The sequence below is a fragment of the Amphibalanus amphitrite genome, unplaced genomic scaffold (assembly GCF_019059575.1).
Source record: "Amphibalanus amphitrite isolate SeventyFive unplaced genomic scaffold, NRLGWU_Aamphi_draft 000714F_arrow, whole genome shotgun sequence".
Classification (NCBI taxonomy): domain Eukaryota; kingdom Metazoa; phylum Arthropoda; class Thecostraca; order Balanomorpha; family Balanidae; genus Amphibalanus; species Amphibalanus amphitrite.
This window is the reverse complement of record NW_024882208.1, coordinates 229,110-256,639: the sequence shown is the minus strand read 5'-3', so window position 1 is coordinate 256,639 and position 27,530 is coordinate 229,110. Positions and strand designations below refer to the sequence as shown.

General features: G+C 57.2%; 2 protein-coding genes across 3 annotated transcripts in view; one reads left to right on the top strand and one right to left on the bottom strand.

The window, feature by feature from the left end:
* LOC122365084 overlaps positions 1-6,878 on the top strand; it is a 12,338-nt gene extending 5,460 nt beyond the window's left edge. Inside the window, exons 3-8 of the mRNA XM_043335994.1 lie at positions 960-2,918; positions 3,307-3,419; positions 3,858-3,998; positions 4,322-4,552; positions 4,834-5,061; positions 5,352-6,878. Of these exons, the coding sequence (XP_043191929.1) occupies positions 960-2,918; positions 3,307-3,419; positions 3,858-3,998; positions 4,322-4,552; positions 4,834-5,061; positions 5,352-6,386 (3,707 nt within the window). The 3' untranslated portion in view covers positions 6,387-6,878. The remainder of the gene's footprint in view (positions 1-959; positions 2,919-3,306; positions 3,420-3,857; positions 3,999-4,321; positions 4,553-4,833; positions 5,062-5,351) is intronic.
* LOC122365085 (polypeptide N-acetylgalactosaminyltransferase 1-like) lies at positions 6,867-27,530 on the bottom strand. Of its 2 annotated transcripts, none has more exons than XM_043335996.1 (13): positions 27,289-27,530; positions 26,548-27,037; positions 26,195-26,339; positions 25,645-25,811; positions 19,420-19,603; positions 18,836-18,953; positions 17,225-17,316; positions 12,283-12,400; positions 11,909-12,094; positions 10,968-11,102; positions 9,936-10,049; positions 9,361-9,492; positions 6,867-8,905 (listed from the first exon to the last, which is right to left on the bottom strand). In XM_043335996.1, exons 2-13 carry the CDS (start codon positions 26,957-26,959, stop codon positions 8,768-8,770), a joined length of 1,941 nt encoding a protein of 646 aa, XP_043191931.1. In that variant the 5' UTR covers positions 26,960-27,037; positions 27,289-27,530; the 3' UTR covers positions 6,867-8,767. The 2 variants fall into 2 exon arrangements, with proteins under 2 accessions (XP_043191931.1, XP_043191930.1); XM_043335995.1 differs by having other exon boundaries at positions 27,464-27,521.

Sequence of the window (27,530 nt, the reverse complement as noted above, 5' to 3'; positions counted from 1 at the left end):
TGACTCGCCGAATGAACGGAGATGAGAGCGCAATGATAGAACACCAGCGAAGTGCACATTGGGACAAATAACGGGAAAAATGAACGGGGCTGCGTGAACACGGAACAGCGTATCGACCTACGAGATAAGGAAATCGGTTGATTAGCCGATACACTGGCTCAGCGATAACCTCTGAAGATTCGGGTCGTTTTGCCGGTTGGGGTAGTCAACTTTGCCGTTTGGCTGCCCGCCCCGTATGGATGCAGCGCTTTAATCACTGTTCTAAATGCTGCATGCCAGTTTTAGGGTATCGCATCGCTGATGCCATGCTGAATGCATGAGAGTTACTGAAGAGGGGCGCGTTTTTGGCGTTTCTGCTTGGTCAGTCCAGCTGCTTAGCCATTTTCGGGGAGGCGATTCGTTGGTTTTGTGATAGTGACACGCGGATCGATAACGATATCTTTATCAGACAACATACTCGTTGATTGTGGTCTAGTGAAATCACTGCAGTACGAGAATGGAAAGTCTGCTATGTGTCTGCTTCACTGTCGCGCACCAGTGCCACTGCCGGTTTCGCTGTGAAATCATACAGCCATTCTTTATTAGGCACGATAATATCCTTGCCACCGGGTTGGATCAGTGTCACCGAACCACAGACTGTCTGGTGGTGTGGGACGCAATAGAAAGCGGCTGCCGAACCGTCGATGCATCGGGCTGTCCCAAGTTATTGTTTTAGCTGCGCCGCATCAAATAACTGGTTGTGAGCGCCAAACTGGATTAGCACATGAACCTCATTTCAATAAACCTATGCTGATGATTAATATCATTCGGTTTATCACCGGCATACATGCCCTAAAGTTTTAGCGTGAAGATCCGGAGCCGTGCCGGGCTATGTTTCTGTGTATTCACTGAGTCACCTCTGTCACTGACGAACTCCGTTCTCCAGTGCACCGTCTAACCCCCGTTTTCCCTTGTTTCAGATGTCGCCAAAGACGGCGGCGCGCCGGAGCCAATGGAGACTGAGGACGCCGTCCCGGTGAAGAAGTCGGACCCGCCGCCCGCCGAGGCCATGGAGACTGAGGAGAACGGGGACGTCTCTGGCCATGCAGAGGACGAGGTGGACTCGACTCCCGCTGAGAGTGATCAGAACGCTGATGTCAGTGCTGATAAAACAGAGGACGGTGTGGCGGAGCCGAGCGCGGCTGATGGTGAAAAGAAGGCCGCTGGTGCGGACGGTGCCGAGAATGGTGATAAGAGTGGTGCTGGTGATAAGGAGGGAGATGGTGACTCGAAGGACGCTGGTGATGCGGAGAAGGGTGACGATTCCAAACCGGCGAGTGCGGTGGACGCCGCCGATGGCGATACCAAAGACTCGGCGAACGGTGAGATGTCCGAGGACTCGAAGCCGGCCGCGGACAAGGCGTCGGCGGCTCCGAGCGAGGCGGACGGCCCCAGCTCGGCGGCCTGCACTGAGCCAGAGTCGAGCGACTCGGACATCGAGGAGATCGAGCCGGACGCGCCGGCCGCGGACGGCCGGGACGCGGCGGCGCGCGACTCGCCCCGTCTCGTGGTGATCGACACGGACGGCGGCCGGTCGGCGGTGGCCGCCGCCGCCGCCGCCTCCGCCGCGCCGCGGCCGCCGCAGCTGACTCGCGCGCCGCCGCCGCCGCACCAGCAGCCCACCTACCACCTCCAGCAGCCGCAGCAGCACATCCCGGGCGCGGTGACCATCAACCCGGCCGTGCTGCAGGCGCTGGCGCAGTACGGCATCAACACGTCCGGCATGTCCGCCGACCACCTCTCGCAGCTGCAGGACTACTACCGGCGCTCGCACGACGACACGGAGTTTGTGCTGGAGGCGCCCAGCTTCATAGTGCCGTACGTCATGGAGAGCCCGCCCGAGGAGACGGTCAAACAGTTCATGACGCGGGTCACCAAAGAGGCCGACGCAGCGGCGGCGGAGAAGGACAAAAAGGACGGCGGGGATGGCAAGGTGAACGGCGACGCCAGCAAACCGGAGAGCGAGGCGGGCAGCGACGACCAGTCCAAGAAGGAGGAGGAGGGTACCGGCGACAAGGAGCAGGATCCGAACAAGGAGAACAAGCCGGACCCGCTGCGGCGGGAGGAGGACTTCAGCCACCTGGGCAAGTGGGCCTACTACTACCAGGGCCCCGTGGGCCAGCTGCTGCTCGACCAGGGCCGCGGCATCGTCGAGGAGTTCATCAAGGAGGACCTGCTGAAGCAGCAGAAGCGCAAGGCGTCGCGCGAGAAGGGCGGCGGCAGCGAGGCCACCCGGTTCGCCATCAAGTCTCTGACGGCCAACCTGGCGGCGTCTCGGCGCCGGAACGCGCCGTTCCGGCTGAAGATGACGCAGTGCCGCTACTGCGCGTTCGAGACCGAGTCGGTGCTGGTGATGGAGCGCCACCTGGAGATGCCGCACATGGTGGGCAGCATCTACCAGTGCAACTTCTGCGACTACGAGACGCGCTCGCCGCAGGTGGTGCTCTCACATATGATGGACGAGCACAGCGTGCAGGGCCGGCTGGAGCGCGCGCCGGCCTCCTTCCAGTGTCCGCTCTGCCCGTACGAGGACTCGGGAAAGACGCGCATGACGCGCCATCTCAACTCGTGCCAGAAGAAGTTCCGTATCGAGAAGAACCAGTCTCTGGACGACTGGGTGCCGCCGGCTAAGGTGCCCAAGATCCACCGCGGGCGGCCCAATGTGCTCGGTAAACAGTTCGAGCCGGTGCGGGGCATCCAGCAGAGCACCAAACTGGCTATGCAGCAGCAGCAGCAGCAGCAACAGCAACAGCAGCAGCAGCAGCTGGCGGCGGCGGCGGCGATAGCGGCCAGCGCTCGGCGCGGCCGTCCGGTGGGCTCGTACAAGGACGGCGTGCCGCTGTCACTGCAGCAGCGGCACCAGTACAACCGGCAGGCCGGTGAGTTCCCATCAGCGGCGTGTAACTCTATGGCCTGTCCGGGGATCCCTTCAGGTCCTCCCATGTGTTCACTCAGTTGTAGCTTGGTGTCGGAGCCCGAGCGTTGTCTGTACGCCTAACAATTTCCTTTACACATCTGATTTGTGTAGTCAGGTGGTGGACTGGAAAGTCCGGGAACGACTTCAATGGGCTCTTGATAACATATATCTTTTGAAATATTTGAAGAATGGAGGTGTTCATTTTGGCCGTCGTATCCAGCTCATAGTTCCACTGCGGGTCGTCAGTCATTGCACTGATGCTGTTTGGTACTTGGCCCTCCGTGTCGCTCCGTGACTTCCTCCCCGTGTCCGCACCGTGCCGTCTCTCTATAACGTCTCTCGTCTCCCAGGCTTCGTCACGAGCGTGAACCCGGGCATGAATTCGTCCATGATCCGGCCACCGGCCTCTGGCGGCCAGATGCTGATGCCTCCCCACTACCAGATTGGCAACCAGATCTATCAGGTACGGCACACCGCGACGGACGTAGAGGGCACTCGGGCTGAGCCCTGTGTGGCGGGGTAGCTCACGTGTATTTGATAATGACCAGGTTTTATGTGATGGGTGGGTGTGCCTAGTGGTTTTGTTAGACTTGGGGGTGTACATGTAGGTGGTGTTGGTTTGGGATGTGGGTCTCCGCGACTGAATCGAATGATAAAAACGGAGGACCGTCTCGACAGCTGCCTTATTTTTTCCCGGCTCAGCCGCGAATGTGAACGTCTCCGATTAAGTCAAGCAGTTGATAACGATACCAGTTTAGCGAAGTTTTTTTGTCGGGTGGCACCAATGTCCATCGTTCGGTATAGTACTGTTCTGTGAAGTGACTTGTGTTCATAGTCGCTCGTTCTCGACATTCCGCCGCTGTTCGGTTACCTAACCCAGCGATGTGGTCCTCTGTCTCAGCTGGTGAACAACCAGCTGGTACCGGTGAACCCGGCGACGCGCGCTGCCAGCAGCGGCGGCGGCTCGGGTGTACAGATCATCCCGTCGTCAGGTCCGCCGGCGCCGTCCGGGCTCAGCATCCAGGCCACGTCGTCGGCCAAGGTGGGTCACTGGCTGAGGAAGGGAGAACGGTGGCGACGGGGGAACCGGGGCGACATCTATACGAGCTGTGGCGGCTTCCAGTCATTTGCTTGAATCGTAAGCTGATCATGATTTATATCCATCACCTTTACTACGTGACTTACAACGGAAAACTGCATCGCGTAATAGACGGAAAAGGAGAACCAATGAAGGACATAACCTTCTCTTTGTTCTGTCGCTATAAGGGTTTGAATAGCCGGTGTGGTTCGACCTCTAACCGGCACCAACCTACGCTTACCCGCCATCTATGCTGAGCCTAACCCTCTCCCCCCCCCTCCCCTCAGACGGTGGCGGCGGCGGCGCTGAAGCTCTCCTCCACGCCGAGTATCAGCATCACGCCGGTGCCGCGGCCCAGCCTGCCGCCCAGCGTGCCGTCCATCCTGCGCACGTCGCCCGCCGCGCCCGGCTCCCAGCTCTCCATCACAAAGGGCACCGTGGGCGGCGCACGGCCCGACCCGGCCGCGCTCAGCAAGGGCGCCTTCGTCATCTGCGAGATCTGCGACGGCTACATCAAGGTACGGAACTGAAAAATTGATGTAGAAGCAGTCATGGGCTTCCTGATGGGGTAATCGCAGGTCTGTTGCTATGCGTTGTCGGTTTTCGGGAACTGAAAAAGTAATGTAATGTTCGTTTGTTCATTGGTGGATCAGATATTTGAGCATATTCCCTTTGTCATCTTGTGCGCACGCTCGTTTTCAAAGCTAGCTACGTAAAGTATACAAATCGAAGTGAAATAATGCACGATTTAAATGAGTGTGATATTTTGTCCGTGACTGACCCCCTCTCCCGTCCTCAGGATCTGGAGCAGCTGCGTAACCACATGCAGTGGATCCACAAGGTGAAGATTCACCCGAAGATGATCTACAACCGGCCGCCGCTCAACTGCCAAAAGTGTCAGCTGCGCTTCTTCACGGACCAGGGCCTGGAGCGGCACCTGCTCGGCTCGCACGGGCTGGTCACCAGCAGCATGCAGGAGGCGGCCAACAAGGGACACGACAGCGGCCGGTGCCCCATCTGCGGAAAGGTACGGGAGGTTGTAGGGTAGAGGATAGGGATGTGGGGAGGGGGAGGGGGAGGGAGAAGAAGGGCCGAAGGAAAGACATGTGAAGGCCGGGGAGGGGCAGGCTCGAAATACGCACTCGTCAGTGGTTAGTGGATCATGGCCATTCATGATTTTGTCGTGGATGTGCGAAGCTGGGTGGTGTATAATGTGCATGGTGATGAACGTTATTTTTAATGGCCGGTTTATATCGCTTTTTTCGTCTCCCTTTACTTCGGATTTTTCCGTGACGAGTTTCTCTCTGCGCTCGTCAGGTGTACCAGTGGAAGCTGCTGCACCACGTCTCCAAGGACCACCACGTGACCCTGAAGCCGGCACACCTCTCCTACAAGTGCACCGTCTGCACGGCCACGTTCAGCATGTATAAACAGTTTGAAAACCACGTGTATAGCTCACACTCGGTCGTCGCCAAGAAAATAATGGAATCGTCCGACCGCAAGAAGGCAGCCGCCGCCGCCGCCGCCACCGGGCAGCCCATCAAAATAAACGACGAGATTACCATCATACCTCACCCTGGCTCGGGCGGCGCGGGGAAGGGCGCGCCCCAGGCCAGCTCGATGCCGGTGAAGCGGCGGCGACCGGAGCCGGCGCCGGCGCCCGTGGAGCGCGAGTGTGAGCTCTGCGAGCACCGCGCGCTGCCGCGGCCTCTGACCGAGCACTACCGGCGCCACCACCTGGGCCGGCCAGAGGTCGAATTCACGCCGCTGCTGCGCGACCCCGAGTGCGCCGCGTTTGTCACGGAGGAGATCCGCGAGCAGCTGCGCCGGCGCGCCGCCGCCGCCGCCGAGGAGTCGGACAGCGAGGTGGAGGTGGAGGTGAGCGACACAGAGGAGGGCGCGGCCGGCGGCGCCTCCTCCGCCTCCGGCGGCAGCGCGCTCAGCAAACTGAACAAGGAGATCACCATCACCCCGATCGCGGCGGCGCGGCCCCGCCGGCTGGTGACCGTGCGCAAACCCAAGCCGTTCATGGGTCCGGCGAGCGCGCGCCGGCGCCGGCGCGCCCGGCTGGCGCCGCGCTCGGTGGCGGAGCGACGGAGAGCCGAGCGGGCCGCCGGCGAGAGGCGGCGTAACCCGAGCGTAGTGGAGCTGAGCGACAGCGAGCCGGCCACCGCCGACAACACGGTCGAGCTCCAGTCCGAGGATGAGGAGGAGAAGGAGGGGGACAACAAGGAGGGTGAGGAGAAGGGAGAGGGAGATCAGTCGGCGGAGAAGGCGGAGGAGGCTGATGAGAAAATGGAGGAGGATGGGGAGGGGGAGAGTGACGAGGCGGACGGCTCTGACAACGAGTGAGGCCGGACCGCCGGACACTCAGAGGTCGGGAGACGCGCCCGGCCGACCGTTCCCGCCGACAGTGCTAGGTTGATCAATTGGTGTCCGGTTCGGCGTTGTACAGGACGTGTGTGGAGACTGCCTGCCAGCCGCACTGCGTCTGGATGCTCGAAGTGTGAGTGAATGTGCGTGTGCGTTTTTGTTCTCTGTGTGCGTGTGTTTGGAAATAGCGTCGCCTCTGTATGTGTGCTTCTGGAGGCGTTGTCGGGGCCGACGGGCCCTGCGATGGCGGGCTCTGGATTCTGGATATAGCATTCCCGTGTGACGTGTTTTGTTGGTCGCGCGCCCCGCAGCACCGTGTATTGTTCTGTACATAGCCGGGGTTGTCCTCGCTCTACGCGGTCTTCTGTTCGCCGTACATCTGTGCCAGCTTTTTGCTCCACGTCTCGCTCATGGAACACGCGACTCGCTCGATGACTCAAATTATCAATATACACTGTATTCTCCTACAAACTGATGTATTCTGTCTCTCTCTCCATAGAAAAATACGGCCACGGTGAGTAGGTGCCGGACGCGGCGGTCCGCCCTGCCGGCGGTAACTGCCTCTGGACGGCTCTCAGTCGATATGTGACACGTGCTAGGAATGAAACACCGCCCTAGTGACCCTATATCACTGCCGGGCGCGGCGGTCCCGCAAACGCGCAGAGTCGCTCACAGACGCCCCATTCGTGAGTTCACTGCAGTCCGGCTGCTCGATCTCAGTCCCTCGGCCCGTCTCGAGGCCATAAATAACACAGCAGACCGCCACGCAGCTGCCAGGGGCCCAGGGGGACATACAGGACACGCCACACGCTATCGGTAGCGTCATTCGAGTCCTCCCCAAAACATCGCGAAACCACGCGGGACAAGCGAAATCAATTCAGTGCGGGCCCAGCCAATAGTAGCATGCAAACTGGTTCCAGGAGTTCATTGTAATTCCACGAACATCCAATCGGTATTTCCTGGACCAACTTCATCCGGCGCTTGTCTTACATAGTATGTGATCGGGAATGCGGAAAGCGTTCCACACGGATAATATGCAACAGAGATATCGAGACCACATCAGGTTCAGCCCCGGCAGGATTCGCGTCATTTAAGGGTCAATTAGGGTCACTATGGGCCTAATGGGTCACTCGGGACTCCACACAAGCTCATCAGATGATTCTACGGCGCTCGTGTTTCCTCGAATGCGTGCACGATCACTGATAACAATTATATCCTGTCTTATTCATCCCCTTATTGCTTGGGCCGACTACTCTCAGCCCAGAGATATTAGATACAAGTCCGGCGGCTGATAGCCACCATTATCAGCTGATATAATAGCCAATTGTATCAATCACAGACCTAAAGCCACGCTGGCTTCGATCTAAGTTCCTCCTTCCACCAATAAGAACTCTCGCGCATCGCGATGTTCTGCATACTCAGGTCCTGCCACGTCACAACTTCTCGTCAACTCTCTCCACACACACACACACACGGACTCAGGAAACTCAGAGCACTTACGTCGAGAACTCGCTCATCTAACTCATTGTAAACTCGGAGCACTCCAGTCACACTCCCACACTCCTCACTCAGCAGACTGGTCAGCGCGGTTCTCTGAGAGGCACTGGCGGCGGCGACCGGACCCTGGCTCCAGCCGGGGTATGGCCCAGGTAGCACCTGTCCCACCTACTTGCCGAGGAGCTGGCTTCAGAGGACATCACAAGGCAGGAGGGTCTGGGGGTTGTCCAGTACTGAAGATGAGGCTGGGTATACTGAGTTATTGTCGTCGAGATGAGCTGGGCGCCCCGGTCGTCACCGACAGAGGCACACTGACGAGGTTGAGTTGAATCATACCTTCCAGAGGAGTTAAGCCTGGGTCGGTCTGTTCAATTTGTTTGGACTGACACCAGACAGTCCAGTCCGGCGGGTAGGCCCAGACCGGTCTGAGCAGTCTGCTCTCAGGTGAGCAGATTCCATAACACAGACGGACGGGTTAGCAGACAGCCGCTCCCGCCCGCCATAGGCACAGGCACTGTAGGGACCCCGTTCTGCCTCGATGCACGCTCTTCACCGACCTCCATTGCTCGGTGCAACCTCCCAACCGGGCGGTCCACCTCTCCACACAGCACCGCTCCTAGTCCTCACCACGCAGTCACTTCATCACACACCGTTCACCGCTTATCACCGGGCCGCGTACTGCGAGCAGTCCCACCCGCCACCCACCACACTACTCCGCTGCACACCTGCGGTAACTGGCTGCCAATCTTCCCAGATAATCCATAGAGTCTTCACACTGAGTGGCGGTAACGAAGGAACCTTCAGAAGCAGCAGCGGCGGCAGCGGCAGAGGCGGCGGTGTGGCGGTGTCTAGAGTCGTCCCTATCACACGGTCCGGCCGGTGTCAAAGTACCACACCTGTCCCAGCCGGCCGGTGCACGTGGTAGCCATCACGTCGTCCCCCGAGTTGAGGCCCTCTCGGTCCAGACACAGACCGGTGCTCTCGTGTCGCAGGTAGCCGCGCTGGGGAGGAGGGGGGCACACCCGGCGCGGGGTCAGGTCACTGAGGGAGCTTACATAGACACACTGAATAGAGCATTTACAAGCGAAATGACGGGTGAAATGCTTAATTACCACAGCCAGAAGGTTCAATGCGACAGATAAAATTATTGCAGCTGACCGTATTATATATCTTACCACAGACCACTGTACACTATCTGTACAAAAAGTCTACGCTTTTACCATTTTTTCCCTGGTTAGAAAGCACAAGCCCACTGCAAGACAAAATCGTCAAACCCATTGCGATCCGGCACACAGACCCTTCTCACCAGCCCCAGCCAGCCCTCTCCGCCGACCCAGACCCAGCCCCCTCCCCCGACCGAGCCCAGCCGTCTCCGCCGACCGAGCCCAGCCTGCCCCCTCCGCCGACCGAGCCCAGCCTGCCCCCTCCGCCGACCGAGCCCAGCCTGCCTTCTCACCGGGTCGAGTGTCCAGATCTGGTCCCTGCCGCCGCTGGTACAGCGGGTCATCATCACCAGCGAGGAGCGCCGCTGGACGGTGGCACACACCTCCTCGCGCCGCAGCTGGCCCTTGTTACTCAGAGAGAACATCTGACGGCGGCCGACACAGCAAGGGTCAGAGCGGGAAGCAGCGGAATGGGAGAGACGTAACAAGCCAATAGAGTACGAGTTTTTACTTCTTAGCTGAAAGTAAGTGAGCTGTATTTTGTTTGGCAAGTTGGCGATGTACATTTGGGACAAAACATGATAGCAAAACGAAGTGACCAGAAGCTAAAATAATCAGACAGATGGTTTCAGCGATCAGCATAACCAACAGAATGCCTCAAATCATACCACCATTACATCCTGCTGAGCAGTGCATCCTTCGTGCCATCCAGCCAGGAACCATAGCCCAACCATGCGTGATGTGAAACATTCCCAACACGCCAATGTGCAGTACCAAACGGATGAGACCAGACAGAAGGACGTGCGCCGTGAGAGCGGGTGGGAGGGTGTAGGAGTGCGCCGTGAGAGCGGGAGGGTGTGTCAGCCACCTGGGAGGCGGCCACGTAGTTGTGGCACACGTAGACCCCCAGGTTGTACGGCGAGTCTTCGTTCCTCTGCAGCATGTCCAGACACAGGCGCGGCGTCGTTTTGTTACTCGCCACCTGTGACAGGCCCAGAGTGAGGGAGAGAGGTCACCCGGGGTCACCAGGGGTCGTCCAAGGTCACCAGGGTGCGTAAGAGTCTGGAAGGTCACCAGAATGTCCGGGTGTGGTGCAAGGTCCCCAAAAGTCCTTGGTTGCGTCCACATTCAATGTCCGTGTCACCAGGGGTGGATATCTCACTCCGCTGTTCGTCGGTGGGTAGAGGGGACAGTAGACCAGAGAAGAGGGGGGCCAGTCCACAGGCAGAGGGGCGTAACGGGAGCGGAGAGAGGGGTGCAGCCGTGTCCGTGCCGTGCCGTGTCCGTCCGTGCGCCCCGTGCCGTGCCCTGTCTATGGGGGCGGGGGCGGGGGGCGGGGGTACCTCGTTGCGCCAGGGGGCGTTGACACAGTCGTACAGGCCCAGGGGGTAGGCGTCGCCGTTGTCATTCTCCCTGTCCAGATTGTCCAGACACAGGGGCGCTATAACAGAGGTGACCTGCCGCGCGCCGGCGTCAGTCGGAGACGGTGTCAGGGCGGGGGGGGGGGGGGGGGTACACACTGACACGACAAACACAGCACCCGACCTCAACATAGGCCGCTGGTGAATCATGGTATGTACATGGCACAGAGCGGACCGGAACCACTGCAACACAGCCAGCCAGTGCAGCAAAAATAGCAAAGGTCACTCACGACCGTGAATAGCAATGATACCTACCCTTTGTGCAGCTCAGCGCTCCAATATCTGGCGAATGTAGACTAAGCAAAATATTCCGCCTACAGGATACAAGAGCAAACGCTATCTCAATCGAAGGTAGTAACGTGTCACTGGAAGAACATATTTCCGAAGTGACTAAGCCTTTATCGCAAAAGCTTAACTGATTCATCTTGAACTGAGTAGTGACTGATCACGTTGACTGACAATTTCAGACTCTCACTCACCCGCCCGTAGGCCTGCACGTTCTCGTCTGGGATGAACTTCTGTGGCAGAACGTTATCCAGGTACCACTTGAACGGTTTGCACTTCATCCGCCGTCGGAACTCCAGTCGCTCGGTCACCGAGCCGATGTCGATCTCCTGAGGGGCACAGCGGGCACCAGAGGGTCACTGAGGGGTCACAGGGAGGCGGTATGGATCATGCAGAGGACCAGCGAGGGCCAGAACAGAGGCGAAGGAAACACACACAGGCAGGTTACGCACGAGAATACAGCCATGCAGGACATACAGAGGTAAAGGATAAATATAGGCAAAACGATGGAACATAAATGTCTCACAGAGGCCATGGACAATGGAGATACCAACAAGAATCTCCACCATAGAAAAACCGTTCTGTTCATAAGGTCATAGGAACCCTGATCGGCAATTCGTGAGTCTAGACCTATGCCGGAGTACAGTGAAGGTCATATACCGTCAGTAACGGCAGCCACAGAATGTGCAAACCGCATACCGCTGAGGTCAGGGGGCGTGCCAGCGCGGCAGTGGCCTGTTATAACTCCCACGGACAGTGGTCAGTGTGGTCTCGGAGGTCAGATGGGAGGTGGGAGGCTGGTGCCACGTGGCGGAGGCTGGAGCAGACACCCGGAGCCACGTGGCACTGGAGGAGAATTCCGTGCCCGTGCTAAAGTCAGCCTTCCAGCGAGTGGGCTAGTAGCTGTGTCTGGTATCTCCAATATGCACTGCAATGCTCACAGGCTGTCGCGACATTTTAAACTAGATGTCGAGCTCTGCACCGCTAAACGTCAAAAGGCACCCTCACCCTCCCCCACATAACTGCAGGTCGGACAGGTTCAGGTAGGAATAGCCAACCCCTCCACTGACCCCTCCCCCTATACCTGCACGTCTGGCCGGTTCGGTAGAAGAGCAGCACCCCTCCCCCCTCATACCTGCAGATCGGGCCGATTGAGGTAGAAGAGCCGCTTGTAGTCGTCCATCCACACCTCTGCCAGCCGGGCCGTGTTGATGCCGTGCGTGTCCTTGTTACCGGGGAACGTGTACGGATGGAAGTCGCGGAAAATGTGACCCACCCGAGAGCACGGGATCGTCTCGATCTTACCGCCGCACATCCATATCTGCCAGAGAAGGGGAGGGACACGGATTAGTTCACAGATGAATATACTGCTCAAAGATTAGAAATGACATCAGATCAGAGGCGGTGCCCCGGTGGGCCGTCACTCGAGGTTCTCCCTCGACATCTCGATGATCTCGCCTCCCTAGAAGTCCATACCCAGTATACTAGAGGTATAGAGGTGTCACTGACCCTGAAGGACATCTCGAGGTTCTCGCCTCCCCAGACGTCCATGCCCTCGTCGTAGCTGCCCGACTCCCAGAAGTACTGCCGGTCGATGGCGAACAGGCCGCCGGCCATTGTCGGTGACCTGCGGGCGGGAGGAAGACGTCAGGTGATATGACAGGTCACGCGGCAGGTCACACGTCAGGCCACACGCCATATCACCCGTCGGAGGGCAACAGCCAGAGATCAGAGGGGGACGAGTCAAAGGACAAAGATAAGATCAAAGAATAAACGGTCAACCGTCCGAGGTCACCCATCAAGCCATCACTATCATATTCAGGTCATATCAAAGGTCAGTCAAATAAAAGGTCAGGCATTTAAAGCCGGGGTAATAACATCACGAATCATCAGTAATTCAAGAGCTTGCAGTTAATGACATGCGATCGGATAGGAACTGAAAGATAACGGATTAGAAGGTTTCGTGCTCTGAAAGTCCATCCGACGGGGCAGTTGGCCTGGGATCGTGCCAATTAGAGAGGTCAAAAGATCACAGATCATTAATTGTTATTCGTCACGAGGCATACAAATAATATTTGTTCATCCATGAGCCTGCTACAACACCAGCCTACGGGGTAGAAGGGCCCGTGATTAGAAATGGAGCGAGCAGAAAGCCAAGTGAGCAGGATGGTTTACACAACCACCACCAGATAAGATGCAAAAGAGAGCAAGCATCGCCGGACCCGCACAATATAACTAGAATGCACACAGTCACCGAGCTTACACCATCGCTGGCAGGCATCATCAGACCAGTCTAACTACAGAGGGCACACTGCCGGGCAGTGGTCAGCGCGGCTTTCACCGGAGGCCAGTCCGGCGTTGAGTCATATGGATGAATACAGGGCTGTGAATGCCCGTCAGACAGGGCAGTGCAGACCGCCAGCAAACGACGCACCATGTGCAAGAGGCGCCGGGAAACGCCCAACGTCCCACTGAGCGGGGTGCGACGAATGCCACAGTTTGCAGTAGCATCCACCGATTCAACTACCCACAGTGTCGGCGTCAGTGTCAGTCGTGTGACCCGCTGACACCGGCAGACGCGGTGACACAGCCCGTAACAGCGCCATTCAGTATATCACGCGAGCCAGCTGCTGAGTGCTGGGGCCCATTCTAATCTCATAAATACTTATGAGATTGAAAGGCTTCTGCGGCACGCTGTGATCGAAGCCGTTGGAATGGATCTGACTGCCGATGGCCACATTACTGAACTCCTGCTGAACGTTGTGATAATTTTTAGCCGGCGGGACGAAGTCTGTCGTCACACGGGCTGGCCAAATCGGCGATGGTCGCCACATTTCGATCGCGTGCCTTCCCATAGTCTGTTGGTGAACGGAGGGTTTCTCACAGTCGCCCGTCGCCGGCGGCCGGCGCTCCCGCGCCCGCGGCGGCGACGGCGGCGACGATGTCCCCCAACGAGTCGGTTAGTGTCATCCACTTAGCGGCAACGCCTCACTGGATACGCGACAATGAGCCCCGTCACGCGGGAGCGATAGCGGAATGTCGCCGCTACGATCGATGGCTAGACAAGTCTGCAGCGCGGCGGACGGGCCCGGATTATCCGTCTGCCGCGGCGGCCCCTCACACGCGACCATTGGCACGCCGTTAGAAATACCGGCGCCCGTCCCAGCCGGTCGGTAACTCGCCAGTGACTCGGCGACAAAAACGGAGTCGGCCGGACGGCTGACTGCGGTGAGCGACCGTCCGACGGCGGCCGTCACAGCTGTGTAAGCTGTAAGCACCGGGGAGCACGGAACATCTGCCGGGGCAAAAATTCTTTTCCATTGAACACACCCACTCCTTCGCTCCGCTATCACAAATTACACACAACCTAACCTCACTAAACCCTGTGCCGCCGTCGTGCACCAGGGTTGACCGACACTCTTCCTGCCCTACCCACTCGTCCCTCCCTCGGTCCTAAATAGCGTGTCGGTCCACCATCAGCCGGCGGTCGGACCCCGCCTGGGGGCGACAGACGGCCGCTCAGACGCACCGACAAACGATGCGGGTCGCGTGCCGAGCGCACGGTCATTACAGGTCACGGCACCGCCGCCCGCGGCACGGAAAGGGTCACGGTAACGTGTAGTCGCGGGCGTTACGGGTCATAACATGACACCCCGGGGCAATGTTAGGGTCAAGGCAAGTTTCGCCGGGTGTGTTATCGGGCTGAACGATAACTCGGTAGTGGAAAGCAGGACATCGTGACATATTTTTGGTGGATTTCGGACCGTGCAGAGTGCAATGTGTGTTTTCCTGTAACCGCCGCCAGACTTGCAATTGTACAGGTATTCATACAATGATTCGCGCATTTATAATTCAGAGAGCTTCCACATGGGATTCTTGCGATTTGCACGCTAAAACTGGGCCGTTTCATTCGAAATGTCCACTTTCAACCTTACAAATCATACAGTTGACAGTTCTAAAACGGATCATCACTTATTCATGCGTCCAACACCACCACAATGAAAATGTCACAGCACTTGGCAAACGCAAGCCATGCCCTGTGTATATAGCAACTGACAGATTCTGGCATTTACCCTGCGGCAGCCCCATACGTCCGGCTGACAGCAGTGCAAACGCTGCAGGTCCCCTGTTGCTACCGCCACCATTAAAACATGACATTTGACGGGGTATCGGTCCGCGTCAGCCACACAAAGTCGCCCTGCCTCCAATACGCATTACACAAATACCCAGCCACCGAGTACTGGGCGCTCCTTTATATTACGTCCATAACAGGGGGTACTGACGGGGCAACGAGCGAGCATAAAGCACGAATTGAAAGGCGGCAGCGACAGCGTCCAAGGACGGTCAAACCGAACGGCCCAGACAACCGACCCTTCTGACTGTCATTCCAACTGATGTCGCTGCCATTTCCACTGATGTTGGCGTCATTTCGACGGAGTTCAATGTCAATTCCACCGAGTTAGGCGTCATTTCCAGCGATATTGTGCGGTTCGGAGCTCTCATGTTGTTCCCAAATCACCCCGTAGGTCTGCTCTAACTGCAGCTGTTGTATTCTTCTGGCCGGACCGACCATAGAGATGGACCAGTAAGACCGAGCTCCCCGCCACAGCCCGGGTCTCCGTCCAGCAGCTGTTGTATCATCACTGACCCAGATGGAGCAAACAGATGAAAGTTCTCGACATGACCGGAGCAAGCACCAGCCCTCAGCGCATTAGAGCCCGTCAGAAGATTATGATGAAACGTTCCACGGGTTGAGCCCCTAATGGAGCGGCTGAACTCACAGCTGGAGGTGCGCCCGGGTGCCCGCCACACCCCGGTGTTCGAGGCACCGACACCGCTCACGAAGCGCCAGTCACGGCGGTCGGCCGGTGGGTCGGTACTCGTGACGCCTGTCTTAGACGGCACGGAGGGGTATCACCGTGAGGACGCTGAGCAGCGGCTCAGTGACCGGTAGCAACAACAAATCCAATAAATTCGCCACAAGTCGCCGGCAGGCAACCTCAACAACAAACCACGGACAAAACAGAGACGCAATGCCGCCACTTCTGACACCCCGTGTCACAGCGGATTGGTTCCGGTTTCACGTGGCGGCTTAGGTCCGGCATACCGTGATTATTATCAGGTTACTACTTCAAACCTGTCCGGACGAGTATCACTCAAAGGCCAGGTTCCGGTGTGCCTCCACAGACTGCACTGGCCAGTTAACTCTCGCTCTCAGTGAAATGAAGACAGCGATCGAAAAAGTATATCGGCAGACAATCTGACTGGCCAGGCAGACAGTCATCAGCTGGGTCAGATATTCAGCCATCAGCAGGTGGTAATCAGCAGCAGACAGCCATCAGCAGCAGACCAGCCATCAGCAGGTGGTAATCAGCAGACAATGGACGGCGGTGCAGAGCGGTATCAGCACGCGGGGAGCAGCAGCCGCCGTCAGTTGCAGCCGGCCGCGCCCACCGGCCCGCTTTCACCCCCCTCCCGCCGACTGTGCCCCTCCCTCCCTCCTTCACCCGCTCCACTCAGGGGCACATCCCGTCAGCCCCGCCCCGCCCGTCCGGCCCCGCCCCGGGATTCCCGGCATTGCTGCGGTCTAAAGCGGATCGTGGAGTTGTATTGTGAAGCCCTTTGGTCTTAAACCGATAATGAATTTGTATTGTGTAGTACAGCCTGCGGTCTAAAGCCGGTCGTGGATTTGTGTTGTGTAGGATTTCGTTTGTCCGCGGTGGCGTTCCCTTTCATCCCACTAACAACAGTTCGCCCACCGCACTTAGAGAGCTTCTCTCCCCTTCCATTCTGTCTCTATCCGTGGGGTGACCCCGTTACCGTTCATCCAGTTCGTGAGCAGGGTCAGTCGGGAGGGGCGGGGCGGGTCACACATCCCGTCTGAGGTCACTATCGCGCTGACCTCTCGCTATCTCTGCCGTAACCGTCTGCTCCAGAGCAGCCACGCCTCCCCCTCCCACTCCACCACACAGACAAGCTGTGCAGACTGACGGCGAGGAAATCAGAGCGGCTTTACCACGCGCTCAGACCGTATCTCAGACGGTAACCGGGCCGTGAATAACGGGCTGGCAGTCTCACCGGCAGGGAGTGACTCGGCTGGTGTGGCCACAGAGCACGGCAGTTCGTGAAGTGGACCTCATGCGGCTGGCCGGGCCTCCCAAGGGTGTGTGGAAATGGGTATGAATGAAGAGGTATTAGGGTGTGTAGTTATGGGTGTGAAAAGAGAGGTCTCTCTTCCCCTCCCGTGGGTGTTCCCCTGTGTCACTGACCGTGTGGGGTCGGCGGTATTCAGCCTCTCCTCTCCCTAGTTACCTGAGGTACCCCTACGGGCTGATGCTAGTGTGGTGCGGCCCCCTATGTCACTAACCGTGTGGGGTCGGCGGCAGTGCCTCTCCTCTCCTTAATTACCCTGTGGGTGTGCTGGTGTGGTACGGCCCCCTGTATCACTGACCGTGTGGGGTCGGCGGCGGTGCCTCTCCTCTCCAGCTCCCAGGCCGGTACGTCGATCCAAGTGAAGTGACCGCTCCATGTGAAACCGCCCACCTGAAACAACCCCACAGTCCAGTCATGCAAAGCGCGATACGTAGGGTAACCATTCATCTGAAAGACAGACAACATCAGGTTTCTGGGTGTCACTGACACTTTGAGCCGAATTAATGCTGATTTTCTCGGAGACACTATTGCAAGACTTGATCGTGACAGCGGAATGGTCAATAAATACTTCACTGTGAGCTTTCATGAGAAAGCTGCACACAATAGACAAAAGCGGCATGCTTGTCACAATGCTCATTATAAACGAGTTCGACTCTGAACTAGCATATTCCTAACATTGTCCTGTGACTTGTGAGGTAAAAACATGAGGTAACCTAACCAGATCCAGCCAACTCCAATTCACAAGCCACACAGCAGACACGGCACTTAAGCTAGAGATTCCGCTTCAGACCCTGACCCCTTCACGCCGAATCCTTTCCGACCCCTCCCACCGCCCGCCGGCCGCTCAATAGACCGATACTGCTCATCACACTTAGTGGAGTCGCTCCACTGCAGATCAATGGCGTGGCTCGATACCTGGTCGGTACCCTCGTGTCGGACACGGCACTGGGCTAGGCGGAGCAGGGCCACCAGACAGGACGTGTGTCGGATTGGAGTCTCTGCGTGTCAGGCTGTGTCGTATGTCAGACTGTGTCAATATGCCAGGCTGTATCATATGTGTCATGCTGTGTCAGTGTGTCGGTGTATCAGGCTGTATCGTCTGTTTCAGGCTATGCCGCTGTGTCAGACTGTGTCGTATGTGTCATGCTATGTCAGTGTGTCGGTGTGTCAGGCTGCATCGTCTGTGTCAGGCTGTGTCAGACTATGTCATGCCATGTCACAGCTCTGTGGCTCGATACCAGCCCAGTACTACTGCTGCCCGCCTGCGTGTCACTCTGACTGAGTTACGGCCTCCCCGCCCGGCGCCGTCCGTCCCGCCCGGTGACGGGGAACGGCGACCACGGGGTGTGACTAACGGCTCAGCGACGAGCGGCCCGAGCGAACGACCCGCCCGGGCGCGGGTCACGACGCGCTGAGACGTCCCGACTGGAGCGCTGGGAGGGAGGCTGATGAGAGTTTGTGGGGAGAGAACCGAATGGCAGGTGAAGGACCCGAACGACAAAGCGACGGACCCTTTAGCACTGAACATTCACTCGACAGCGCAGTGGTTTTGGTGCCGAAGGTTTTCAATACTGCACGACTTTTCCTGGGCGGTGAGGTTTCCCTCTGCCATACGATTGAAATTAGACCGTGTCGTTTATACGATATTGCAGGGTATACATGTTTCCTTCTATAGTTCGCGATACGCTGAGCCGTCGCACTGTGTCATATTTATGGGTCACAGTGCGACATTATAACTCCCTCGGAAACGACGAGCGTGCCGCAAAGTGCATTAAACATATCGACCTTATGCAGCGAGCGAAATATGCGACAGTGATTGTGACACCTAGCCTACTTTGACTTTCATAACAGGAAGATCGCACACACCACCGCACGGACCAGCGCACAGTGGACGGTGGACTGTAATTACCTGGAAGAAATCCCCGTTGGAGTTGTAGTACTGCAGCGTTTTGTCGTCGATGACGTCAATGATGGGTGTAAGGACAGCGGTGCGGTCTTCTTTGATCCGCTGCAGCAGTGGCTCCATCCTACGGAATACACATCGTCAGGGGTCACATGGCAAAGGTCACTGAATCGAACTGGTCATACTAGTTTAATGAGTATATGTCTGTTGCCTGGAAACATCGGAATGAACTAGGTAACTGCGGTACAGGTTACATAAGCGACTTAATTTCAGCAGCTTTTAAAAATTCATTCCCGTCCAATCATTTCCCAGAAATGAATTATAGAACAACTGCAGTAAAACGGAATGAACCATGGAGTGAATGCCGACGGAAGCCAAAACCTGGACCGCAATGTCTGTTCATCAATAAATTACGCCGATCCACCACAGTGAATTCCACAGTCGTACTGTCTCAAAGCAAATTCCCGCCTTCTGTATCAAACGCCGACCAGTGACCAGTGCTTCCTCCCTACAAACCAGTCTTTCGTCCAGCCACTGACCAAGTGACCAATAATGACCACTGACCAGTCCCCCCCCCCCCAATTACTGACCAGTCGAGGCCACACTCGCAGTGCGAGTCCAGGAAGACCAGCACGTCGCCGGTGGCGGCGTGAGCGCCGGCCAGCCGGGCGCGGATCAGACCCGAGCGAGCCTTCAGTCGGATCAGCGTCACCAGCTGGCGGCCCGAGTTGAAGAAACGCTCGATGTACCGCTCCAGCTTACCGCCCAGCTCCACTGGAAAATGAGGGGACAAAGGGGTGAGAACGGGGTGAGACCGGGTGGTGAGAATGGGAGGACAGCGACGAATAGCGGTGCGATGGGTGCTGTAATGGTGTACCGACAGACATGGGGTAAGTCATGATGACGATGAGCTGAGATGGACGGGCACACCAGGGCCAGTTCAACCGTTAGGTCAGCCATGAAACACCCGAGAACAGTTGGAAATTGAGTCGGTTCAGCTTCGCTTTGTGCTACGGATGGTCAGTCGCTGCCCAAAACCTCGTATTTGTTATAACACAGGACGGACGTACAGATCCCAGAGGACGCGGTACAAGGCGAGACCTTGGATTCACGCTTGACTGATGGCGAGAATCGCACTTCCAGCGGAAAGGCAGACAGAACGCTCAGCCAATCCCGGGTCCGTTTCTGCTCCGCCCTGTGAGCTTATTCATGGTCGCGAAGAGCAGCGAATAGCTCGCGTAAAATTAAGCTCACATGCTTTCTTCAAGTTCCATTCAATGATTTTGTTTTTGCTTTCCATATGCGCTTATGATTAGCCGCATCAGCCATGAGTTAATCGCCTCGCCATGACCACCTGATAATCAACTACCTAGCATGCGATGCGTTGTCAAACAACCAGCCATTCGTGCCAGTATCAGACTATAGACGCGAACAGTCTGTGTCGTTGGGACTGTGCGCGTGTTGCAGTTAACAGGCGCCCCTCTCCGAGTCACCCTCCCTCCCACCGCAGCACGACACGTGCCACCTCTCCTCTCCTATCCACCGAGCTCCTCTCCTTGGAGGAGGTCCGGGAGAGCAGTGGTGACGGCGGGAGGCCGCCCCGCCACCCCCGGAGAGCTCCTCTCCTATCCACCGTCCCCGCTCGTGCAGACACCGGCCGGGCCATGACGCGCACCGAACGGTGTCGCGACGCGGCGCCGGCCGTCACGGCCCGCCTGCGTCACGTGCTCCGTTCCGCTCGACAGCGTCACGCAGTCGTCACGGCGGCGATGGGTAGGCACTAGGCAGCGGTAGGCAGGGCCGGGCGGGACGAGCGGTGACGGCAGTTACATTACACCGGTACCGGTATCTACAGTGGGACGGGCGGAGCGCGGCACAGGCGATCGGCTGTGTAAGGAAGGTGGTCGATAGGTAGTAGGTACACACACACAATACACATTGCTAAGCAATATAGGTCTAAGGCTAATAAAATAAGGACGCCCAACTGCCGATACACCAAGCACGAGCACACCGTCACAGGGAAATTGTGAGCACGCCGTCTCATTGTGCCATCCGTCACGACACGTCACAGAGCGAAACACGGTGTCACACGCACCGTGGCGTGACGGTGCACTTTGTCTGCACAGTGCACAGTGCGGCTCCGTGCGTTACGGCTCTCCGGCCGTTGCGAACGCTCACAATAGGTGCGGGAATAGAATCAACACCGACTCCCATACACACCACAGGCGAGTTTTATACGCTGCAGGGACGTGTGAAACGATATCAGGCATGTCATCTCTGTCCAAACCCAAGCAGTCCCACCCAGCACCTCTCAGCGAGCCCCACCACTGGGATGCTTTGTTATGCAGACGAGCCGGGCGGCCGCCGCTCCAGATCAGTAGCTGCCCATACCGCGGCCGGGCGGGAGGGAACCAGCGCGGCCGGCACGCAGTCAGCCCGGCCGCGCCGGGCCGTCGGCAGGCGCACATAACCGAGCAGCTGTCAGTGGGTAGACTAGACACACCGCCGGCCAGAGACGTCATATGACGGCGGAGCATCAGCGGCGGGAGAGAGGATTTATTTACATACGGCATGTGGGCCCGTCAGAAACCTGTGTGAAATGACTAATGGCCCGGTAGTGAACCGGCCTGCCGCCTTTTCTCCCGAAGAACACGGAGCTAGCCCGGCCCGACACCGATCCATACTGGTCCTGCCGACAGCAGCAGTCACCGACCCGACACCAGCGGCCCGACACTGACCGGTCCGGCACCAACCTAGCCCACCGGTGCGCCAGGATCAGCCGGGGCCGGGTGCGGCTCCACTCGGGACCAGCTGCGTCAGAGGATTAACCGGCAGCGGATGTGCTGCTCCGTGCTGTGCTGAGCACCGGCAGTCACCGACCGGGAGCGGCTGAGCTGGCCACTGGCGACGGTCAATACCAATACCAACTAAATGTCGCCACATCATACAATACGCGATGGTAAGGGGAGAACCAGGCTCCCTGGGCTGAAATCTACAGGGAAGTGAAACAAAATGGGAACTTTGAGTCAATATTAGTTCTCCTGGCCCCAAATCGTTACTCCGCCAATCCAAACCAGAATCTTACCGCACCATCGACCCAGCCCGTCCACTAATGACTGTATACCACCATCAGCCCCTGGCAGGCCGACGGTAAACTATAACGGTGACCGGAGTCGCGAGTCAGAACGGAAACAGCCTGCCGGCGGCCGCGCCGTCGGCACAGTCGTCCGCAAAGGCCGGCAATGTCAACAGAGAGAGCGGCCAACCACTGAGCGCAGGCCGGGCCGGGGTGAACAGAAACAAAGAGGCGGGAAACGGGAGCCCACAGCGGCGGTCTGTTGAGTTGGCAAAACGCTGGCAAAACTCGGCCTGTCCTCGCTGGGTCCATTATTTTTACGGAGACTGATCGCGTTGTAGGAGAAAGCGGTCGGCCACATGGGGAGGGGGTGTGCCGGAGAAAGGGAAGGCAGAGGTGGCGGCGGCCCTGACCGGTTCCCCGTCTCCCCGCGGTGAGGGGGTGGAGAGGCGAGAGGGCAGAGTCGCCCGGTGCCCGGCGACCTTCGCGGTGACGTCACCCGGACGGCGGCACTCCACTGTCACCGCGGACCGGCCGGCCGGGCGGCTCTGCCGGCGCCGGTACCGCGGACTCATCCACAGCGCCCCGACAACTCAGACAGATTCAGCCGAGGAATCCAGAAGACGCGACTCAGCTAGGAATGAGTGACAGCGGCCCAAAACAAGTTAGCTGAGCCTCAGCGACTCGGAGGTTATGCGACTTAGTCGGGTTTAGTCGTGGAACCGGCCTGTAAGCTTTGAGTCCAATCGTGGGGTCAAGGTTTAGTAAACCTCCGGAAACCACGTGGTTCAGCCCAAACAACGACCAGCAGGCGACGGCACGGCGTACCCCGAACGCTGCTGTTTGCTCAACTGGTTGATCGGCTCAGCCACCTGTTCAGGCTGAAACCGGAATCGGAAGCTGTCTACCCTCGAGGTCCCACACTCGTCGCCTATGTTCTCAGCTGTCGTCCTTTGGTGACACCCCGTCAGCTGATCGAGCCCACGGTCTACATACACAGGTCGGCTCAGTCCAGTCTCCACGCGGACCAGTAACGGTACCGCCGCCGCGGGTCGGAGCTGACGCGTGCCCCACCGTGGGAGAATCGGCGTGTCGACCGGGAGCGGGCAGACGCCGTCCCGCGCGGCCGCCGCCGGCACGGGAACTCAGCGACGGCATGAGAACGCCCGGCGACAGTTCGGTAACACACAACGACGGTAAAAGGCACGGCACCAAGATGAGGACTGAACACTCAAGACTTCAGCCTGCGAACAGGTGCCGCAGGTTGTAAACGGAAGTACGCGAGTACGCATTGCTGTAGTGTAGCGACAGGTACCGGGGCTGGGTCGGTTTATTGGCAAATAAGGTTGGCAAACAGCCGGTCAATGTATGCGCCTTGCGGTGAGTCACCGGCACTGTGACCAATGGACCTTGAAAACACCACTCACGGCGGACACGGTCCAGCAAGATGTCAGCGATAGACGACCGTTAGAAGCTCCAGTGGCGGGTAGCAAACCGCACGACAAGGACGAGGGTAGAATCCCCGTTATTGGCCCCACCCGCATCCCGCTGCTCTCTGCACACTGCAGACCGAGACGCTGACCACCCATCAGCGTGCTAAAAGCCCTCCGATGCAGCGCAGGCCGCTGCCCCACAATCATCCCCTCGGCGGCGTCTTTACTAGGCCAGCGGGCGCAGCCGACCGGCACCAGTCCCATCATCGTGACTGACCGTGGTCTGGGCGCTCACAGCGCGGCGGCGGCGGACCGGCGCTGCCGTCTCGGCAGCCGCCGTCATCCTTGACTGCTGTCCCCACAGCCCGGTGGGTTTAACGCCGCATGGTGACTGGGCGGCGCAACAATGGCCTACGAGCTGTCATCCCACCGGGGAATAATCGCTCATTAACCCCGCAGCAGGCTGGTGTGATGGAGCGCTCGCCGACGGCGTCAGGTCGATTTTTAGGCCGGCCACCCGCCGCGTATCGCCCGCCGATCGGTGTCAGGGGTTAGTGAAAGATAGAATGAGACCAGCGGCCCGAGTGTTGGGGAAACCGGCATCTCGAACGGCTGTATGCCAGAAAGCCGGCAGATCGACCAGCTCTTGCTGATTCTACCGTGTTCGGCTCAGCTTCGATAAAACACCAGTCCGCCAAACATCCGGTAGACCAGCTGACTCGGCCTCGTAAAATCCCCTCCCCACCAACTATCCCACATTCTGCGGGCCACCTCTGACCGCGTCCCGAGCCGCGGTCGGATGATTGGGGCTGCCCGGGCTGTTCCACTGACATTTCTGATCCGCGTTCCGGCGAGCAGCGGCCGGACGGACCGCCCAGCCGCCGCCAAGGTCAGGTGGGGACGTCACCCCGGCCGGAGCCGGCGCCGCCGTGACATCTCGTGCCGACCGGTAACCCGGTCACCGGGCGGACGGACGGCAGCGGACCACGTGCTATACGGGGAACCAAATCAATCCGGAACTTTAAACATAAATATGTATACATATAGCCTTTGACATTGAAGAGACTATGATAAAGGTGTCAACTATCCTTATTGTCGGAAAAAATAGAGGCAGCGACCTAAAGAAGATGTTAAAAGTTTACAACTAATAATGAGAGATATACCTAGTCCGGTCGTCTTTCGAGGAAACTATTATCAACGACATGTGCAACGGGAAGACGGAAAATGTTTATAATATATTACGTGGTCTGGTTCTGTATTGCAAACAATCGTGTCGAGAATAGTCTACCCGGGACAGTTCAGTTGCGATGTCGTCCGGTGACTCCGTGCCGACAGGACACTGCGCTGGTGCGAGCCCGTTCCAAGCCGCTCTGGTGGTCACTGTTTCCTTTGACGATAGTCTGGGACCAGTATGCCGTCCTTCAACATCGCTATCGCGCCAGTGATGCCATCGTCACGGAAGATGGCCGATACATTTGTCAGACCCAAGCGATTATAAAATGCCTCGCTAGCCCACTTTCTTGGCTATCAGAAAGCAACATGTCATGTTTTGGGACAGCATTCCGAAGCCAGTCAGCCAGTTATCGCCAACTCTAACAGATCGGACGTCGCTGTTGCACCACGCTCGCCGCTCAATGACTGCAGACGGGGTGACCCGACGTCCAGTCGGACGGTCCCAACTGGCACTCAACAACAAGAACACGGAAGGAGCGGTACAAAAACAGGTTGCCCAGGCGACCAGCGGATAGCCATAAGGCGCGCACCAGATCGCTTTTTACCGGCGCGGATATATGTCCAGTACATACGGTACAGGCGTCACAACGATTAACGATCGTTTCAGATAACAATGCTCCTGTTCTACCCGTTATTAGGCAGAAAAATGACGCAAAAAGTCATGGCTACGCTGAGCACCGGTGAGTCGTCAGGTGCATAACACGGGTCGCTCGCGTCACGCGCCGAGGCTGGCTGTCGCGCCCCGCTGCGCCCAGCTGCTGCGACAGTCACGCCATAGGAGCAGGCGTGGGTGGACCCATCCGCCTCAGACGGTTTTTTCGGCATAAACCGAGAGCAGAACGACTTAGCATGTCCTGTGCGCGGAAATGTTGGCATGGCCGACGCTGCTTCGTTCACCTCGTCTATTAACAATAAGCATAGTCCCGCATGAGTCGGCTGGTCTAGGCCGATGAGGAAACATAATGTGGCATTACTTGAGCTGTATCACAGACCATCCACACATACCATCACACACTACTCCTCCGCTGATCACGAGTGTCGTGCGGTCCCTCCCAGCCCCGTCCGTGACTGACCTCTGTCGCTAAAGTCGTCCACTAGGATGATCTGCTGCAGCAGCCGCGCCGGCGTCCGGTTAATCACGCTGTGGATGGTGCGAACCAGCGACGAGAAGGCCTCGTTGGTGAAGATGATGATGACGTCCGTCGTGGGCAGGTCGAAGTCGTGGGTCCGACTCAGGCACCTGCGGCGGGGACCGGTGTCAGCTGTGCCCGCCGCACAGTGGACAGGGTCACCGGACGGCGGGTGTGCAACGAAACCGTCAGTGCGCTAGTGCTTTTTGGAACGAGTCGAAACGGTTAGATGATGGAAAAAATGTTAAAATTCATTGCCGGGTCGGTCATTTCAATATTTAATTCATGAAATCAGGTGGTTAAATTATAGAAGAAATCGGTCGTTGGACGAGCATGAAATCGCGAGCACTTGATGGTAACCGACAGTCTTGCAAAACTGCCTTCCTATCATTCTACCATTCACAAAAAATGACAACGACGTGGTACCGCAACATATCCAGCACACCAGGGCACCATGCACTGCTTTGCTGGGAGCCCGTCCGCGGCTACTCACAGCCGGCTCCTGGCGTCCGGCACGGTGCGGTTCGGCGATATTTTGTTGCTGAGGAGGATGTTGAAGGCCTCCTTCTTCATCAGCTGCTGGGCGAGAGCGTCCTCGTCCCCGGAGAGGTGGGCGGGCTCTCCGCCGGCGCCCAGACCTGGCCGCGAAGGTGGGGCGGTTATAATCGATAAATCGACTATGGGTGATATGAAGTCGGGCACTTATTAGCGCTTTACAGTAATTGTATCTTTCATCTTATCAACAATCGATCAGGCACAAATAAGCACTATCCCATATCTCTATAGAAAACATTTAAGTAACACTAGCCTCCAAAAAGGAAGCAGGCAGTAAATGTTGTTCCTTACCTGGCACAATTTTCCTGAGGTCACTGTCAATCTCACTGTCGTACTGTTCCAGGCCCTTGTGTTGCGATATTCCAAAGGCATTCCTCATGTCATCTACTTCATTTCTTAGTCGATCCTCAGACTGTTGCATTCCGATAACATCATAGTTGGGTATACTTTTCACCGGCAAAGCATCATTGTCAATGGCATTAAAGTTTGGCATGTCCTCAGATCTTTCGCTTCGCCTGTTTTGACTCAGTCCTGCTCTATGCTTTGCTGAGAAGTCACCTAACTGATCTGCAACACTCTGAGTCCCCCCACTTCTGAGAGCGCCTTTTCTTCTCCATAGCAAGAAACAGGATAAGACAATGATAACACAGAATACTTTGTAAAATATAGAACGCTTTCTTCTTGATGTCAGAAATGCAAACATGCTGAAAAGCTGTGGCACAATCAATGAATTCAAGAAGTAGTTCACTCCTGGTGTCCAATCCAACTACTAGCCAAAGTCCTGCCAACAAAGTGAGCATTGTGTCAAAGATCACAATACTGAATGTCGAGTTTTACAATTTGAATTGCAATTTTCAAGAGTCTCAGCCGCCTGTAAAAGCAAAAGTCTGGTTTGACCAATTGTAGCATTACAAACAACAAACCACCTGCATCAAAAATTATTTATCACTTTTTTAATGTCATTGGTTGATGAAAACTAACCTGAATATACGAAAATATGAAATTAATGTATGAAAATTACATGCAACACACCTGCACAGATCCGGTCTTCTTCAGCGGTATTATTTGATCGAGACAGCGCACGCCCAACAACACCGAGTCCCGAATCAAGACATAAGACCCTATATGCTGCCTTGCATAAGACCACCAATTCACTGTCGTTGCTTTATCCAAAATTCGGCATGAGACAACCCAAAACACAACCAACCACAGCCTCCTCCGCCCTCGACTGCTTCTCTTATACGGCCTTGGACTGCTCACGGACTGCTTTTCTT